This window comes from Heptranchias perlo, chromosome 13, assembly GCF_035084215.1.
Source record: "Heptranchias perlo isolate sHepPer1 chromosome 13, sHepPer1.hap1, whole genome shotgun sequence".
NCBI classification, from domain to species: Eukaryota; Metazoa; Chordata; class Chondrichthyes; order Hexanchiformes; family Hexanchidae; genus Heptranchias; species Heptranchias perlo.
Genome location: NC_090337.1, coordinates 38,117,832 through 38,137,926, shown reverse-complemented (window position 1 = coordinate 38,137,926; position 20,095 = coordinate 38,117,832). Strand labels below are relative to the sequence as shown.

Sequence of the window (20,095 nt, the reverse complement as noted above, 5' to 3'; positions counted from 1 at the left end):
TAGAGAAGCACATGAGTATTCCCTAGTACAATAGTTAAGTAATGCCCATTGAAGTAGCACATGGCACCATGTTCCTCACCCTGGAAGCAAAGCCAGCCTAGATTATGTGCTCAAGTACCCAGAGTGGGGCTTGAACATACAACCTTTGGCTTCAGGGGCAAGAGTGCTACCACTGAGCCAAACTGATACATTTCCTGTGTTTATGTTACTGAAGTCACAAAAACAATGTTAGGGCCAATTAAAGACTCATCTTCAGATTTAAAAAAGAGCAAATGCCTTTACCTGCTGGCTGATGCAGTAGGTACCAGCTAATGGGGAGGGAGCTGCAGCCATGTGACTGAGTCTAGTCTAGTAGGGGAGGAGGGTAAGCAGTCTTATAGCTGTGGTGCACTGTTCAACCTGCAGAAAGCAACTCAAAATGGCTGCCTTACCTTAATAGATTTTTGAGGTTTGGATTTCAAATTTCAAATCGTCTAAAATCAATTCCAACGAAAGTACGAATTAATCCAAATGTTTATCCTTAGCGGCAATTGTCTCGGACTAAATCTATCTGATCTGGTTATTTAAATCCATGCTGATACAACACTGAAGCCATTGTTCAGTTACAAACACAATGAGTTGTATTTTTGATCCTTGTTGGTAAATGCTATAAGTATTTTATAAAGAAATAAAAGAAACAAGTTCACTTTCATGTTTGAGTTGGCTCACAGTGAGGACAAATCCTGTCTGTTAGTAACACCCATCTGACCTTTCAGCAAAGGAAGAATGTGCGGAGATGAGAAGTTATTTGGGAAGAGAGGTACAACTGGACAAATTGAGAGAAAGTGAAAACAAGACAAACACAAACTGTGCCAGACTTACTCAAATTGAGCAATAAAAAGTATTACCTCCAGTCTTTTTTTTTGATGATGTTTCCGAGTATGACCTCTGCCCTAAAACAATGTTGAATAGATCAGAATTAATGTTATAAGTTACAGTGGCCATTATTACCACAAGCACATGGAAAACAAAGTAAAATACAAACTGGCACCAATGGGACAATGTTATATTTGACTACCCACTCGATGCACTATACACTGTGAAAAATACTTCAGTCATTAAAATGTAGTAGTCAGTGGATGTTTATTAGAAAATATTTAACATGCCAAAACCACGATCTTGATTTTTTGTGTTGCAAACTTTTAAGGAATCAAAAGATTTGTCCAAAGTCTGCTGTTTATCACTTTTGAGATTATGCAATGAAATTTTTAAAAATTATAACTATTTGATCTTTTCATTAGTAGCTTATTCAGAAAGTGCTGTCAAAGAAATGCACTGAAGTCTGCATTTCTCCAGTTCTATTCTATACAGTAGTCCCGATTTTAACGTGTGGCTGAAGGCCGAGGCGGGCGGCAAACTGTGCTGACCTCGGCAGCATGAGTTCCGGGAGATTTTAATGGGGCAGGGGAGGCCTAACCTTTCCTTGTGGGCCGAAGGAGCGTTCCCGTTCTTCCTGGCCCCACAAGGAAAGTCAAAAATAATAAATAACTTATCTTTTTGGGCCTCTTCCGGCCCAGACTCCTCCTCCCACTAGGTTGGCCTGGCAGGAAAACGACAACCGCTTCTCCAATCAGGCTACTAGTTAAAATAGCATCTGGGCTGCAATGATGTCATCAAAGCCAATCTGCATATTTAAAGAAGGTCTCCAGTTTCCAGTGGGCGTCCCTCTCGCTTACTTAGAAGAGCAGGTTAAAATCAGATCCTATGGGAAGTGAGCGGAGCATTGGTGGGTAAAACCCACAGGTGATTTTTAACTGCCCCTCCCCCAACCCGGTCTCCGCCAGGCAGACAGGGTTAATACCGTCCCTCGTGTCTTGCAGAATTAAGGTATCCAGAATGCTATAAATTAGATATTTCAGTGAGTTAACCTGTTAACTTCACAGAATTACTGAAAGTAGCTGAAGAGTTAGAAACTATATAGGACTGTTGACACTAAAGAAGAAATTGTCCATGTAATCTAGGGTTTTATTAAACTCTCATATTAAAATATCCATGTGGCAGACAGTTCTAGTAATCCAATGAATTTGGTATTAAAATCCTTATCAACGTTTTAAGCAGTTATCAGATCTTCATTGAATAATGGCCTACCAGTGCAAAAGAATTGAAATTTAAAAAATAATAAGCAGTTGGGTACTGTCTGTGTGAGTGGATTTGCTTTGGTTAACTGAAAATTGATACTTTGAGGAGCATGATGGTTTCTTTATGAAGGTGCTAGACACAACACCTGTTAGCTCACTGGTTGTGATATGGTTGTGGTTGTTGCAGATAGCAGATATAGTACTATTTGTCCAGTAGCAGTAAGGTATAGGAGAACTTTTAGAAACAGTGCTTTTACTGTGCAGTACTGTCCAGAAAAAAGCATCCCTGATGCAAACATGAAATTTAAGTTCACTCAATCAAGTTCTATACACTTCCATTAAATAGAATTTTTAGTGCAGCTATAACATTGAGCAAAGAAGTTCCCCTAGTTATTCATGTATTCAGTGCTTAGTACACTGCATAGTGACAGATACATTTCATTTTAATGAAGACAACACTATCTGTTAGCTGTCTAACCTTTGCGCACCAATTATTTCTATTCCTATTTCTTAAAGACAAACGTCACTTTTGAGGATGTACTTTCAATGTATAATACCCCATCACTAAAAATTCCTATTAAGCAGAACAATAATTAAATAACTTTTAAAATATTTTTTCATTCTCGGGATGTGAGCATTGCAGGCAAGGCCAAAATTTATTGCCCATCCCTACTTGCTGTGAGAAGGTGGTGAGCCTTCTTCTTGAACTATTGCTGTCCATGTGGTGAAGATGCTCCCACAACGCTGTTAGGTGGGAAGGTTTGTAGCACTTTGATACAACTGAGTGACTTGCTAGGCAACTTAAGAGAACACTTAAGAGTCAACCACATTGGTGTGAGACTGGAGTCACAAATAGGCCAGACCTTGTAAGGATGGCAGGTTTCATTCCCTAAAAGGGAATGACATGATGGGCCGAATGGCCTCCTTCTGTGCAGTAAGTTTCTCTGATTCTATGAAAAGACATTAGTGACAATCCGACATAGTCACGGTCACTTGTTACTGATACTAGCTTTCTATTTCCAGATTTTTAAAACTGAATTCAAATTCTCTAATAGGTGGGATTTGAACTCAGATTCTCTGGATTATTAGTTGAGGCCTCTGGATTAGTCCAGTAACATAACCACTACACTACCGTACCCACAGTAGAGTGTGTATTTTACATTGAATGTACCCCGTCCCCATCAGCTGATGTTCTCCTCTAAATATGAAATTGGTTTGCATTATGTTAGATCCAATATCTAAAGTAATAGAATAAAAATGTGGCCCCAAACAGAAAATGGTGAGTTGGGGGTCTAGGGCTACTTGCCACTCTAGCCCAGTTGCCTCAGTTGGATGAGTTTCCTCATGACAATAAAATGCTCCACCCAAAGGATGACAACCTCACGTTGCCAAGCTCTCTGCAACCTTAGTGCTTGCTGCTCAGTCATGGAAATGATGATGGCTACAGAGGATGATTTTAATCCTACATGCCCAATGGAAACCGGATGAGCAGTTAAAATGCTTACCCACAAATTACTTACCCGCCCTGAAGCACCCAGGATCTTGCCATCCGTGATTTTAACCTGCTCTCCTAAGTAGGCAGCAAGGACACCCACCCAAAGTCAGCGGGGTCCATCTTTACATATGCATGTTGGGTCCCAACGATGTCAACAGGACCAGAATGCAATTTTATCTCAGGCCTGAACAAGGAAGCTGCTGTGGCTTTCCCACCAAGTCAAGCCGGGACAGAAGTAGAGCAGCCCCAGAAGAGGCCGAAAATATGTGTATTTATTTCCTTTGTGGGACCTGGAGTGCTCCCCCTGCAAAACAAAAATTGGGGGAGCACCTCGATTGCCCCAATGATGCCCAAGGCCCGCCTGATGCAATTTTGCGGCAGCCCTGGAAATGGGCGAGCAGCCTGCATGACTGTTTCCAGCAGGAGGCTGTGTAAATATGTGAATCGGGGTTCTATGCCAATAACAGGACCCCGTATGCAATTTCTCATGTACAAATGGGAGGAGCGTGCTCAATGCACACAAAGCCCATTTCTACCCGACGTTGAGTGGCTTAACCAGCAGTCCTTAAAGGGACTGCTGGAATAGCTCAAAAAGTGCTCCTCTTAGGCTCACAAATAACTCCTGCCTGCTGCCAGCATGTGAAGCCCCCCTGGGATCACCTCTGCCCTCCAGGCCTGACCTGCTGGCTGGCTCAGCATGGCAGTCAGCTGATTTCCTACCTTCCCACAACTGGCAAGCTGCAGCCGGGCAGCTGTTTAGCAGCAACAGCTCGCTGAAATGAGGCCCAAACTAAAAATGGTCTGGGCCTCGAGACGCAGGCTTTGGGCAGTCGGCTCAGCCTCTCTGTTGATTTCATGCCTGTTTTAAGCAGAAGTTGAAAGTTGTACCCACAAAGTCTAATGCTGGATAAGGAACCTGAAAGCTGGTTAAAGTTCAGGATAATAGCCGAATGCTTTTAATGATCTCAAGGCTCTCTAATCGAAACTAGATTCAGTAGTTAATTTACTATAGCCACTGGTGGATGGTTCAGACTCTGGCTATTTAAGACCAAACACCTAGTATATTTAAAATTTAAATTGAATTCTTGGATTTTTGGACTCTATAAGGGATTAATGTCTACTCAAAGACAATCAGGTGACTTGAGATTAATAATCTACCTATTATTAACATGGAATTCACATTCTAATACAGAAAAATGTCTGGTTTGACAGATGTTCTACCTACAGGCTTCATACATTTGAGAACAATTGAGTAGCTGAGAAAGTTCAGTTTTCACTCCAAGCAATGTTGGGACCTACTAAAGCCCCAGATCAATTCTAAAGGTGAACTATCTTTGCATTGAGGACATGGTGTTGCGGATATCCAACGAGCCATGGTTCATTCACATATCCTATCTACCGTGCAACAGCGTTTTGAACATTGATGAATCACAATGTAACATTGGTTTCTGATGTGCTCGTCTGTGCCATTTCCATACCGAGGGACCAGGGAGAAACAGTTTAAAAAGCCATAATAGTTTCTAGAATAATTATGCACAGACTGTGCAAAAAATTTTTAAAACATTGCACTTGCACAAAATAAGTGTCTAAAAATAAAGCGTACTTTCCAAAAACACATGCAAAAGGATTTTGTACAAAGATGTGCAAAAAATTCTACTGTCAGAAAGGTTTTGAAAATCCAGTCTTAGGTTTTAAATATGTGTTTAATAATAAAACTTCAAATATAAGGTAATTTCGTACAGCCAGAACTTGATACAAGCTGAATAGCTTGGTGATGAACACAATGGGTGCATTTCTTTTACATTAGGCACAGTCTTGGAGAATAAGGCAGTTCACTTACTTGCCAGCTGCGTACACCTCTGCCGTATCAAACAGATTTATTCCATGTTCGTACGCAATTGTCATTAGCTGCTCAGCCACCTGTAAATACAAAACATAAAAGATTGCTGAGCTGTGCAGTGTGAAATGTCTCACTACTCTGTCTCAGGTCCATGTTTTCCATTTTTCTTTATTCAGCATTTTCCACAAAGCACAGGATTCAACCCCCTGTCCAATTGGCCCTGGGTAGTCATGTGCTCGACAATGCAGAAGTTAATATCAGAAGTTTGGTTGCCAGCTCTCTATAAAAGGGAGGGAGCATACATGAGTGAGCATACATGATCATCAGTTTATTTTTTTCCAGCTCCTCTATTGTGTCCTTAATTATTTGACGTCATTCAAGTTACCTCAAATTCCGGACCTGGCTACCAGTTAAGTATAAAAATGTAATTCTTCAACCACCTTGTTCTCTTACCTCAAAACAAGACTAAGATCAGTAAATCACTATAATGTCTTCAGCAACACCAGCTAAAGGTCACTAAAACCTTGCTAGTCACTCCTCCAGAGGTGCTTGACAGTAGGATGGAGACATTTTTCAAATTTCATGTAAACCTCAGTTACTTTTGTCCCAAGGATTCATCATGTCAACCTCTCTCTAGGACATATGATTAGACATCTGCCAAGTAGCAGACCCTTTACCTTGAATCAATAAAGGCTGAAAATTATACTGTGCTTTTGCGGATTTCCTCTACAGCATTCCCGCTGCAGACTTTGCTTTTGTTCTTCAAGCATTTTCTTGCTTTGGAAAATTTTCCACACAAGTTTTCAATCCTAAACCCCAAAAGCATGAATCCAAGTGCCTGGATGTAGTTGTTTATTTGCTCACGGGTTTAACCAAGTGCTTATTGGCTTTCTTCAGGATTGCTGGCAAGTTTGAGAGCAGCATTGTCCCAAGTAATAATTACAGCAGATCACAATGATCTTTTGTGACCAATTTCTGCCCGTTGCTGAAGATTAGCTTCAGGCAGCTGCTCTTCACCAACAGGCAGTTCTGCCAGCAATAGGAACCAGGATTTGGCCTCACACTAAGGAAATTAGCTTTGCATGCTGCAAGTAGCTTTTTGATGGTATAGGTATCTTCAGAAGTTAAGTTGTGAGTTTGCTAGCTTCTTTTAAGGAGCATCAAGAATATTCAAGAACCATGTTTAGAATAGCTTCTGGAGCCAAAGTCCCTTTCAGGGTATCACTTACCATCAAGACAAGTTCCAACAAGCACAACCTCAACATTATTCCTTTCATGGTATGGGCCATGTTTCCACACCACAAAACCGTAAATCATCCGAACACACTGGCCCACCACTTCTTCCAGAGGTTTTCAATGGGATCCAGGTCATAACTCCATCCCTCCCAGTGACTTACCAAGCTATCCAATCTTCAAAAGACTTTCCCATGAAAGCCCACTCCGGACCATATGATGTCAATGGTAACCAAGAAATTGCTTTCTGAGAAACAACACTTGGAGTTTTACTCAAGATCCTTCATACTCCCAAAGCAATCAGGGGGACTATGCTTGATCCACAACCTGAGGGCATTGTACCATCACACAAAGGTTAAAAATGGTGATCTTCCCAGAAATTATGATAAAGGATTGGCTGGCAGCCATAAACCTGAAAGATGTGTATTTTATGTGGCGAGTCACTGGTCCCACTGGAAGTTCCTCTGATTCAATTTCAGAGCACAAGGCTGTCATTACAAGTTTCTTCCATGTAAGAAAAGCTTTAATCCAGCTTCCTTTGTGATTATAAACTTGTAAGGAATCTTACAACACCAGGTTATAGTCCAACAGTTTTATTTGAAAATCACAAGCTTTCGGAGGCTTTCTCCTTCGTCAGGTGAGTGTGGGATTCCATGGAAGGTACTGCATATATAGTCATAGAACCATTGACTATATATGCGGTACCTTTCATGGAATCCCACACTCACCTGACGAAGGAGAAAGCCTCCGAAAGCTTGTGATTTTCAAATTAAACTGTTGGACTATAACCTGGTGTTGTAAGATTCCTTACATTTGTCCACCCCAGTCCATCACCGGCATCCCCACATCATTATAAACTTGGTTTTCGGTTAAATGTATGTGGTCTAGCACTTTGCTGTGAACAAAGGATTGTCTGCTTTCTATCACAACAGGCTTTCTGTAGCCTTCGACTGATGATACCTGGCAATGTCCTCAAGACTTGTTTTCTCGGCAGTGAAACAAGCCAAACAGGACGTTATCGCCTTGCTGTGGAGATAAGCTACACCCTTCTCAAAGCAATTATACACTGGTGCCTTCTTTGGTTATCAGTGTGAAAGGGAGGTATCCTTCCTGGATGGGGAGTTTTGCACCCTCCCAAGGCATTCACATATCATCGTGAGATGCGAAGGGAGGGTAAGGAGGTGGCAGCCCCACACCGCAGGGAGGATGATTGATGGGAAACTCATAAAGAGCTCTTTGCGTTTAAAACATATATAAGAAAGGTGCTCTCCGACACTGGTCAGAATTCTCGAGGTAGTACCGGCTGTCTAACTATCAAGGTAATCAGGGTGCACACGAGGCTTTGACGAATAACTGAATTGTATCAGGCTGTATTTGCCTATCTAGTGTTGTAGTCTTGCATGTTAACTTCTTAATAACTTGTTACTTCTTAATAAAGCCATTGCACTTTGGAACAAAACCATTTCGCACCTTAATTGGGATTATTAAATAAAAGGCATTTTACTTACATTCCATTTGACCTTTCTTCTACACCGAGAGTCTTCACCAAATGCCTATCAGTGGTGGCAGTGTATCTCACTTCCACATATACCCCTATCTGGCTGATCAGTTGAAGCCCCAAGCAGGAAGTCTGCTCCTGAGGCCATCCAGCAGATGCTCAAATCAGTGCAGGTATTGGGATTAGTGCAGGGGTTGGGATTTTGGTCAACAGAGAAGATTCCCCTATCATTTCTTCTCTGGATCCAGTATTATTAGAAGCACTATTTCACACATCTCCATAAAGTCTTTCTTTCACCAGAAACGTTCCTAACTCTCAGAACTTGACCTTTCCATTTAGCGATGCTCAATCATCCCAGCCTCCCTCCAATTGGAAATCCCAGACCTAATGGCAGCAACCATTTTATAATCCCAAATGCTTCCTGTTCATGTGAGCTCACTGTCTTTAAGAGACTTTAAGTAGCATTTTTTAAATGATTGAAAATTAACTGTAAATTTAACGCCTCCAGGACGGCTTTTCCGAGACACGTGAACCTCGCCAGGTACAAGGAGGCGAGAAGGGCTGGTTCATTTAGGTAAGACTTCTCACCTCCCCCTCGCGATTGCTGAGTTCTCACCTCTCCCCCTCGCGATTGCCGAGTTCTCACCTCTCCCCCTCGCGATTGCCGAGTTCTCACCTCTCCCCCTCGCGATTGCCGAGTTCTCACCCCCCCCCCACCACGGTCGGTGAGTTCTCACTTCCCCCTCGCGATTGCCGAGTTCTCACCCCCCCACCACGGTTGGTGAGTTCTCACTTCCCCCTTGCGATTGCCGAGTTCTCACCTCCCCCTCGCGATTGCCGAGTTCTCACCTCTCCCCCTCGCGATTGCCGAGTTCTCACCCCTCCCCCTCGCGATTGCCGAGTTCTCACTTCCCCCTCGCGATTGCCGAGTTCTCACCGCCCCCCCACCACGGTTGGTGAGTTCTCACTTCCCCCTCGCGATTGCCGAGTTCTCACCCCCCCACCACGGTCGGTGAGTTCTCACCTACCCCTCGCGATTGCTAAATTCTCACCTCCCCCCGCCCCACCCCCGCAATCGCCGCGTTTTCCTCTCCCCCCCCGCAATCACCGAGTTCTCACCCTCACCCCGCCCCGGCAATCACCAACTTCTCATCTCCCACAGCCCCCTGGCAATCGCCGAGTTCTCACCTCCCCCCACCGCAATCACCAACTTCTCAACTCCCCCAACCCCCAGCAATCATCGACTTCTCACCTCCACACCCCCACCCCGCCATCCAGCCCCCAAGGACACTGATCTCTCCGCGACCTCCCTCGCCCAACCACCGAGGACACTGATCTCCCCGCGACCTCCCCCGCCCAACTACCGAGGACACTGATCTCCCCGCGACCTCCCCCGCCCAACCACCGAGGACACTGATCTCCCCGCGACCTCCCTCGCCCAACCACCGAGGACACTGATCTCCCCGCGACCTCCCCCGCCCAACCACCGAGGACACTGATCTCTCCGTGACCGCCCCCGCCCAACCACCGAGGACACTGATCTCCCCGCGACCTCCCCCGTCCAACCACCGAGGACACTGATCTCCCCGCGACCTTCCCCCGCCATCCAACCACCGAGGACACTGATCTCTCCGCGACCTCCCCCCGCCCAACCACCGAGGACACTGATCTCCCCGCAACCCCCCCCCGCCATCCAGCCCCCAAGGACACTGATCTCACCGCGACTTCCCCCGCTCAACCACCGAGGACACTGATCTCCCCGCAACCCCCCCCCCCCGCCCAACGACCGAGGACACTGATCCCTCTGCGTCCTCCCCCGCTCAACCACCGAGGACACTGATCTCCCCGCAACCCCCCCCCCCGCCCAACGACCGAGGACACTGATCTCTCCGCGACCTCCCCCCGCCCAACCACCGAGGACACTGATCTCCCCGCAACCCCCCCCACCCCCCCGCTCAACCACCGAGGACACTGATCTCCCCGCAACCCCCCCCCCCCCGCCCAACGACCGAGGACACTGATCCCTCTGCGTCCTCCCCCGCCCAACGACCGAGGACACTGATCTCCCCGCGACCTCCCCCGCCCAACCACCGACGACACTGATCTCCCCGCAAACCCCCCCCCACCCCCCCGCCCAACGACCGAGGACACTGATCTCCCCGCGAACCCCCCTGTCCAACCACCGAGGACACTGATCTCCCCGTGACCCCCCCCGCCCAACCACCGAGGACACTGATCTCCCCGCGAACCCCCCCCGCCCAACCACCGAGGACGCTGATCTCCCCGCGACCGCCCCCACCGAACCACCGAGGACGCTGATCTCTCCGTGACCTCCCCCGCCCAACCACTGAGGACACTGATCTCCCCGTGACCTCCCCCGCCCAACCACCGAGGACACTGATCTCTCCGTGACCTCCCCCGCCCAACCACCGAGGACACTGATCTCTCCGCGAACCCCCCCGCCCAACCACCGAGGACGCTGATCTCCCCGCGAACCCCCCCGCCCAACCACCGAGGACACTGATCTCCCCGCGAACCCCCCCCGCCCAGCCACCGAGGACACTGATCTCTCCGCGACCTCCCCTGTCCAGCCACCGAGGACACTGATCTCTCCGTGACCTCCCCCGCCCAACCACCAAGGACACTGATCTCTCCGTGACCTCCCCCGCCCAACCACCGAGGACACTGATCTCTCCGCGAACCCCCCCGCCCAACCACCGAGGACGCTGATCTCCCCGCGAACCCCCCCGCCCAACCACCGAGGACACTGATCTCTCCGCGACCTCCCCTGTCCAGCCACCGAGGACGCTGATCTCTCCGTGACCTCCCCTGTCCAGCCACCAAGGACACTGATCTCTCCGTGACCTCCCCCGCCCAACCACCGAGGACACTGATCTCTCCGTGATCTCCCCCGCCCAACCACCGAGGACACTGATCTCTCCGTGACCTCCCCTGTCCAGCCACCAAGGACACTGATCTCTCCGTGACCTCCCCCGCCCAACCACCGAGGACACTGATCTCTCCGCGACCTCCCCTGTCCAGCCACCGAGGACACTGATCTCTCCGTGACCTCCCCTGTCCAACCACCGAGGACACTGATCTCTCCGCGACCTCCCCTGTCCAGCCACCGAGGACACTGATCTCTCCGTGACCTCCCCTGTCCAGCCACCGAGGACACTGATCTCTCCGTGACCTCCCCTGTCCAGCCACCGAGGACACTGATCTCTCCGTGACCTCCCCTGTCCAGCCACCGAGGACACTGATCTCTCCGCGACCTCCCCTGTCCAGCCACCGAGGACACTGATCTCTCCCCGGCTGCTTTCCCACCCAACAGGCAGCCAGCCAATCAGGCTGGTTGCCGGGCATGAAACCCAGAAGGAAAATTTATTGCCTTGTCTTGAGTTGCAATCGCAGATTCCGACACGCTCACCTCACTTCCAGGTTTCCCATGTGAAAATCTACGTACCAGCTCTCTTCCGGGGTTCAAGTAAAAATCATGCCCCTTAACTTACCTTTGCAAAAATTTATCTAGTCTCCATTTAAGCCATTAAATACATGCAATCTGAAATTTATTTTGTGAAAAAGGGCACTGCTATTTGAATTAGTGTCAGCCTGCAGAATTAGTGAGTTGTAGGCCCTCACGATAAATGAGCCCGATGTAATTTCTTGTTCTAATTCCATAGATCTCAGAATTCATTCTAAATTCTTGCTGAAAGCTATGTCTCACTTTCATTTTGGGCAGGAAAATGTGGTTCCATCATTTCATGCTCCTCTCCATAAATTTAACCATGAAAGAAAGCTTCATTGCTTGGATGCCTGCAGAACACCCCAACTCTGTATTAATCAAACCGAACAATTCTGTAGATCATGGCGATTCATCTCCTACAGCCCTAAGACCCTAGGAAATCCATTAACTAAACTGCATATAGTTACATGGATAGTAAAAGGCATCTTGCACTATTATCCTTCTGGCAAAGTGCCCAGGATAGAATTAAGTAATTCCATCCATTCAACAGCCACATCTTGCACCTCCCTCGCTCAGGTGGTCATCAAGGTTATTTGCAAAGATGTGACACAAAGCAATCCCCACACATTTACAAAGCATTAAACCCTAGTCTTAACCTCTCAAGAGCTTTGCCAGATCAGTCTTTTTAGGTGGTGTTGAAACTCCATTGCAAGGTCCTACCTCCTCCTAGCTGGCAATACCTCAGTATGCTTCTGCTGTATGTGGAGAATGCCGTATGAAGAAGAAAGATAGGTTACCTACCTTAGTAAAGTCTACTTCATTCTTTGAATGGGTGGATTCTCCCTATCTGCCTTCCCTCCCACTGATCCTGAAAGCCTCTGATAGGAGTTCCATTTCCAACTCAGGGTGCACCACCTAGTTAGGCTCTGTAGCTATAAGTTAAAGTGAATTGATAATCAAGTATGCTGCTTCCCTTTTAAGGAGGGCAGAAAAAACAAAGACACCTCAATAAACAAGCATACAACATCCCCTTCTGCAAAGCCAAGCCTTGGGATCCTGTGTAAAGAATGTATTCTTTTGAAGAATCTACCAAAGAATGGACTCTGTCTTTTCTTCAACACTCTCCAGTTCACAATTTAGGAGTCCATTGGGTTTTTGCAGTATAATTGATTTAAGACTTAATTTTCCCGTTGATAATTAAAAGGATTGCACCAACTACTTACCACAGTAGGAATGAAAACATTTACCTCAGGGCCCAGAAACCTGGTAGATAAATGCACATATTGAAGGATTGCTTGGGAAACATGTACCATATTTACATAGACTGTCCCTACAAGATGGCTTTGCTAAACCTTCTACTAATTCTATGCATCTGCTGTGTCACAATGTGCAATGGAGGTGACAAAGATGCTGATTTGGCACAAATTACATTGCTAATGACATTTGTAAACTGCTGGGTTAATAACAGCCTGCTTCTAATTCCTCACTTAGTTGTCAGATAACATTTTGGGTTTTTTTTAAATACTATAACATAATTTTCTAGTTGTCTAATTTACTTTACACCAACAAAATGCTGGACTAAATGTTCGATATTATTTAAGTGTTATTATATAGATGAAAGCTACAGTGGAAAACTAGAAGGTATCAGAAGTAGCTGAGAGCATTTTGTCGTGCCCAGTGGCAAAGGCTCCATGCCTAACAGTAATATTAAAATAAATTTGATATGTTTCGCAAATTATTAAACCACACTTATAAAATGATGCTTCATTACAGCTGACTGGAAAAAGTAACAACTGGTAATAGAAACATGAAGGATGGACAGACTTAAAGTACGGATTCAAAAAAGATACTTTGAACCTGTATGAGAATAACAGGGTATCACTTAAGTGTGTTTTCTGTCCAATGATTCAGAAATACAAAGATAATAAAAGGGCTGAGATTCCTTGGGTGTGAAAGGTTGCAGCATTAGCGGTAGGGGGAGCGGGGCAGAAACCAGTAACCAGTAACCCTTTGCCCTCAAATCCAATCAGGGTGGGACTTCCTGCTGCTCACATATCTAGGCGAGATGTCCGAGGTACGTCTGGGAGTGTTCCTGGGAGACCCCAGGAATTCTGCTCATTATGCCTTCATTAGCTCTGGCAGAAGTCATGTCTGGTGGTCTGGTGAGATCAGGCACAGGTTCTGTACTGGGACTTAAGAATTTTTGAAAAAAACTTTCATCTTCAGCCTCTGGCTCCCCCTGTCACTTTGATTTGCTGGCACTCCTTCGGGGAATGTGCCTCTGTCACACCTCTACCGGCGGGTGCCTCTGAGACACCTCTACCGGCGGGTGCCTCTGTCACACCTCTACCGGCGGGTGCCTCTGTCACACCTCTACCGGCGGGTGCCTCTGTCACACCTCCACCGGCGGGTGCCTCTGTCACACCTCCACCGGCAGGTGCCTCTGTCACACCTCTACCGGCGGGTGCCTCTGTCACACCTCTACCGGCGGGTGCCTCTGTCACACCTCTACCGGCAGGTGCCTCTGTCACACCTCTACCGGCGGGTGCCTCTGTCACACCTCTACCGGCGGGTGCCTCTGTCACACCTCTACCGGCAGGTGCCTCTGAGACACCTCTACCGGCGGGTGCCTCTGTCACACCTCTACTGGCGGGTGCCTCTGTCACACATCTACCGGCGGGTGCCTCTGTCACACCTCTACCGGCGGGTGCCTCTGTCACACCTCTACCGGCAGGTGCCTCTGTCACACCTCTACCGGCGGGTGCATCTGTCACACCTCTACCGGTGGGTGCCTCTGAGACACCTCTACCGGCGGGTGCCTCTGTCACACCTCTACCGGCGGGTGCCTCTGTCACACCTCTACCGGCGGGTGCCTCTGTCACACCTCTACCGGCGGGTGCCTCTGAGACACCTCTACCGGCGGGTGCCTCTGTCACACCTCTACCGGCAGGTGCCTCTGTCACACCTCTACCGGCGGGTGCCTCTGTCACACCTCTACCGGCGGGTGCCTCTGTCACACCTCTACCGGCGGGTGCCTCTGTCACACCTCTACCGGCGGGTGCCTCTGAGACACCTCTACCGGCGGGTGCCTCTGTCACACCTCTACCGGCAGGTGCCTCTGTCACACCTCTACCGGCGGGTGCCTCTGAGACACCTCTACCGGCAGGTGCCTCTGTCACACCTCTACCGGCGGGTGCCTCTGTCACACCTCTACCGGCGGGTGCCTCTGTCACACCTCTACCGGCGGGTGCCTCTGTCACACCTCTACCGGCGGGTGCCTCTGTCACACCTCTACCGGCGGGTGCCTCTGAGACACCTCTACCGGCGGGTGCCTCTGTCACACCTCTACCGGCGGGTGCCTCTGAGACACCTCTACCGGCGGGTGCCTCTGTCACACCTCTACCGGCGGGTGCCTCTGAGACACCTCTACCGGTGGGTGCCTCTGTCACACCTCTACCGGCGGGTGCCTCTGTCACACCTCTACCGGCGGGTGCCTCTGTCACACCTCTACCGGCGGGTGCCTCTGAGACACCTCTACCGGCAGGTGCCTCTGTCACACCTCTACCGGCAGGTGCCTCTGAGACACCTCTACCGGCGGGTGCCTCTGTCACACCTCTACCGGCGGGTGCCTCTGTCACACCTCTACCGGCGGGTGCCTCTGTCACACCTCTACCGGCGGGTGCCTCTGTCACACCTCTACCGGCGGGTGCCTCTGTCACACCTCTACCGGCGGGTGCCTCTGTCACACCTCTACCGGCGGGTGCCTCTGTCACACCTCTACCGGCGGGTGCCTCTGAGACACCTCTACCGGCGGGTGCCTCTGTCACACCTCTACCGGTGGGTGCCTCTGTCACACCTCTACCGGCGGGTGCCTCTGTCACACCTCTACCGGCGGGTGCCTCTGAGACACCTCTACCGGCAGGTGCCTCTGTCACACCTCTACCGGCGGGTGCCTCTGTCACACCTCTACCGGCGGGTGCCTCTGTCACACCTCTACCGGCGGGTGCCTCTGTCACACCTCTACCGGCGGGTGCCTCTGTCACACCTCTACCGGCGGGTGCCTCTGAGACACCTCTACCGGCGGGTGCCTCTGTCACACCTCTACCGGCGGGTGCCTCTGTCACACCTCTACCGGCGGGTGCCTCTGTCACACCTCTACCGGCGGGTGCCTCTGAGACACCTCTACCGGTGGGTGCCTCTGTCACACCTCTACCGGCGGGTGCCTCTGTCACACCTCTACCGGCGGGTGCCTCTGTCACACCTCTACCGGCGGGTGCCTCTGTCACACCTCTACCGGCGGGTGCCTCTGAGACACCTCTACCGGCGGGTGCCTCTGAGACACCTCTACCGGCGGGTGCCTCTGTCACACCTCTACCGGCGGGTGCCTCTGTCACACCTCGACCGGCAGGTGCCTCTGTCACACCTCCACCGGCGGGTGCCTCTGTCACACCTCTACCGGCGGGTGCCTCTGTCACACCTCTACCGGCGGGTGCCTCTGTCACACCTCTACCGGCGGGTGCCTCTGTCACACCTCTACCGGCGGCTGCCTCTGAGACACCTCTACCGGCGGGTGCCTCTGTCACACCTCTACCGGCGGGTGCCTCTGAGACACCTCTACCGGCGGGTGCCTCTGTCACACCTCTACCGGCGGGTGCCTCTGTCACACCTCTACCGGCGGGTGCCTCTGTCACACCTCTACCGGCGGGTGCCTCTGAGACACCTCTACCGGCGGGTGCCTCTGTCACACCTCTACCGGTGGGTGCCTCTGTCACACCTCTACCGGCGGGTGCCTCTGTCACACCTCTACCGGCGGGTGCCTCTGAGACACCTCTACCGGCAGGTGCCTCTGTCACACCTCTACCGGCGGGTGCCTCTGTCACACCTCTACCGGCGGGTGCCTCTGTCACACCTCTACCGGCGGGTGCCTCTGTCACACCTCTACCGGCGGGTGCCTCTGTCACACCTCTACCGGCGGGTGCCTCTGAGACACCTCTACCGGCGGGTGCCTCTGTCACACCTCTACCGGCGGGTGCCTCTGTCACACCTCTACCGGCGGGTGCCTCTGAGACACCTCTACCGGTGGGTGCCTCTGTCACACCTCTACCGGCGGGTGCCTCTGTCACACCTCTACCGGCGGGTGCCTCTGTCACACCTCTACCGGCGGGTGCCTCTGTCACACCTCTACCGGCGGGTGCCTCTGAGACACCTCTACCGGCGGGTGCCTCTGAGACACCTCTACCGGCGGGTGCCTCTGTCACACCTCTACCGGCGGGTGCCTCTGTCACACCTCTACCGGCAGGTGCCTCTGTCACACCTCCACCGGCGGGTGCCTCTGTCACACCTCTACCGGCGGGTGCCTCTGTCACACCTCTACCGGCGGGTGCCTCTGTCACACCTCTACCGGCGGGTGCCTCTGTCACACCTCTACCGGCGGCTGCCTCTGAGACACCTCTACCGGCGGGTGCCTCTGTCACACCTCTACCGGCGGGTGCCTCTGAGACACCTCTACCGGCGGGTGCCTCTGTCACACCTCTACCGGCGGGTGCCTCTGTCACACCTCTACCGGCGGGTGCCTCTGTCACACCTCTACCGGCAGGTGCCTCTGAGACACCTCTACCGGCGGGTGCCTCTGAGACACCTCTACCGGCGGGTGCCTCTGTCACACTTCTACCGGCGGGTGCCTCTGAGACACCTCTACCGGCGGGTGCCTCTGTCACACCTCTACCGGCAGGTGCCTCTGAGACACCTCTACCGGCAGGTGCCTCTGAGACACCTCTACCGGCGGGTGCCTCTGAGACACCTCTACCGGCGGGTGCCTCTGTCACACCTCTACCGGCGGGTGCCTCTGTCACACCTCTACCGGCGGGTGCCTCTGAGACACCTCTACCGGCGGGTGCCTCTGTCACACCTCTACCGGCGGGTGCCTCTGAGACACCTCTACCGGCGGGTGCCTCTGTCACACCTCTACCGGCGGGTGCCTCTGAGACACCTCTACCGGCAGGTGCCTCTGAGACACCTCTACCGGCGGGTGCCTCTGAGACACCTCTACCGGCGGGTGCCTCTGTCACACCTCTACCGGCGGGTGCCTCTGTCACACCTCTACCGGCGGGTGCCTCTGAGACACCTCTACCGGCGGGTGCCTCTGTCACACCTCTACCGGCGGGTGCCTCTGAGACACCTCTACCGGCGGGTGCCTCTGTCACACCTCTACCGGCGGGTGCCTCTGAGACACCTCTACCGGCGGGTGCCTCTGAGACACCTCTACCGGCGGGTGCCTCTGTCACACCTCTACCGGCGGGTGCCTCTGAGACACCTCTACCGGCGGGTGCCTCTGAGACACCTCTACCGGCGGGTGCCTCTGTCACACCTCTACCGGCGGGTGCCTCTGTCACACCTCTACCGGCAGCTGCCTCTGTCACACCTCTACCAGCGGGTGCCTCTGAGACACCTCTACCGGCGGGTGCCTCTGTCACACCTCTACCGGCGGGTGCCTCTGTCACACCTCTACCGGCGGGTGCCTCTGTCACACCTCTACCGGCGGGTGCCTCTGTCACACCTCTACCGGCGGGTGCCTCTGTCACACCTCTACCGGCGGGTGCCTCTGTCACACCTCTACCGGCGGGTGCCTCTGTCACACCTCTACCGCCAGGTGCCTCTGTCACACCTCTACCGGCAGGTGCCTCTGTCACACCTCTACCGGCAGGTGCCTCTGAGACACCTCTACCGGCAGGTGCCTCTGAGACACCTCTACCGGCAGGTGCCTCTGTCACACCTCTACCGGCAGGTGCCTCTGAGACACCTCTACCGGCGGGTGCCTCTGTCACACCTCTACCGGCGGGTGCCTCTGTCACACCTCTACCGGCGGGTGCCTCTGTCACACCTCTACCGGCGGGTGCCTCTGTCACACCTCTACCGGCGGGTGCCTCTGAGACACCTCTACCGGCGGGTGCCTCTGTCACACCTCTACCGGCAGGTGCCTCTGTCACACCTCTACCGGCAGGTGCCTCTGTCACACCTCTACCGGCAGGTGCCTCTGTCACACCTCTACCGGCAGGTGCCTCTGTCACACCTCTACCGGCAGGTGCCTCTGAGACACCTCTACCGGCGGGTGCATCTGTCACACCTCTACCGGCGGGTGCCTCTGTCACACCTCTACCGGCGGGTGCCTCTGAGACACCTCTACCGGCGGGTGCCTCTGTCACACCTCTACCGGCGGGTGCCTCTGAGACACCTCTACCGGCAGGTGCCTCTGTCACACCTCTACCGGCAGGTGCCTCTGAGACACCTCTACCGGCGGGTGCCTCTGAGACACCTCTACCGGTGGGTGCCTCTGTCACACCTCTACCGGCAGGTGCCTCTGAGACACCTCTACCGGCGGGTGCCTCTGAGACACCTCTACCGGTGGGTGCCTCTGTCACACCTCTACCGGCAGGTGCCTCTGAGACACCTCTACCGGCAGGTGCCTCTGTCACACCTCTACCGGCAGGTGCCTCTGAGACACCTCTACCGGCGGGTGCCTCTGTCACACCTCTACCGGCGGGTGCCTCTGTCACACCTCTACCGGCGGGTGCCTCTGAGACACCTCTACCGGCGGGTGCCTCTGTCACACCTCTACCGGCGGGTGCCTCTGAGACACCTCTACCGGCAGGTGCCTCTGTCACACCTCTACCGGCGGGTGCCTCTGAGACACCTCTACCGGCGGGTGCCTCTGAGACACCTCTACCGGTGGGTGCCTCTGTCACACCTCTACCGGCGGGTGCCTCTGTCACACCTCTACCGGCGTGTGCCTCTGTCACACCTCTACCGGCGGGTGCCTCTGAGACACCTCTACCGGCGGGTGCCTCTGTCACACCTCTACCGGCGGGTGCCTCTGTCACACCTCTACCGGCAGGTGCCTCTGAGACACCTCTACCGGCAGGTGCCTCTGTCACACCTCTACCAGCAGGTGCCTCTGAGACACCTCTACCGGCGGGTGCCTCTGTCACACCTCTACCGGCGGGTGCCTCTGTCACACCTCTACCGGCGGGTGCCTCTGTCACACCTCTACCGGCAGGTGCCTCTGTCACACCTCTACCGGCGGGTGCCTCTGAGACACCTCTACCGGCGGGTGCCTCTGTCACACCTCTACCGGCAGGTGCCTCTGTCACACCTCTACCGGCAGGTGCCTCTGTCACACCTCTACCGGCAGGTGCCTCTGTCACACCTCTACCGGCAGGTGCCTCTGTCACACCTCTACCGGCAGGTGCCTCTGAGACACCTCTACCGGCGGGTGCATCTGTCACACCTCTACCGGCGGGTGCCTCTGTCACACCTCTACCGGCGGGTGCCTCTGAGACACCTCTACCGGCGGGTGCCTCTGTCACACCTCTACCGGCGGGTGCCTCTGAGACACCTCTACCGGCAGGTGCCTCTGTCACACCTCTACCGGCAGGTGCCTCTGAGACAC

General features: G+C 52.2%; 1 protein-coding gene across 1 annotated transcript in view; it reads right to left on the bottom strand.

The window, feature by feature from the left end:
- Window positions 1–20,095, bottom strand: part of kcnab1a (potassium voltage-gated channel subfamily A regulatory beta subunit 1a) — a 97,171-nt gene that overhangs the window by 69,689 nt on the left and 7,387 nt on the right. The window contains exons 3-4 of the mRNA XM_067995346.1: window positions 5,453–5,532; window positions 888–932 (exon numbers count right to left, since the gene is read on the bottom strand). Of these exons, the coding sequence (XP_067851447.1) occupies window positions 888–932; window positions 5,453–5,517 (110 nt within the window). The 5' untranslated portion in view covers window positions 5,518–5,532. The remainder of the gene's footprint in view (window positions 1–887; window positions 933–5,452; window positions 5,533–20,095) is intronic.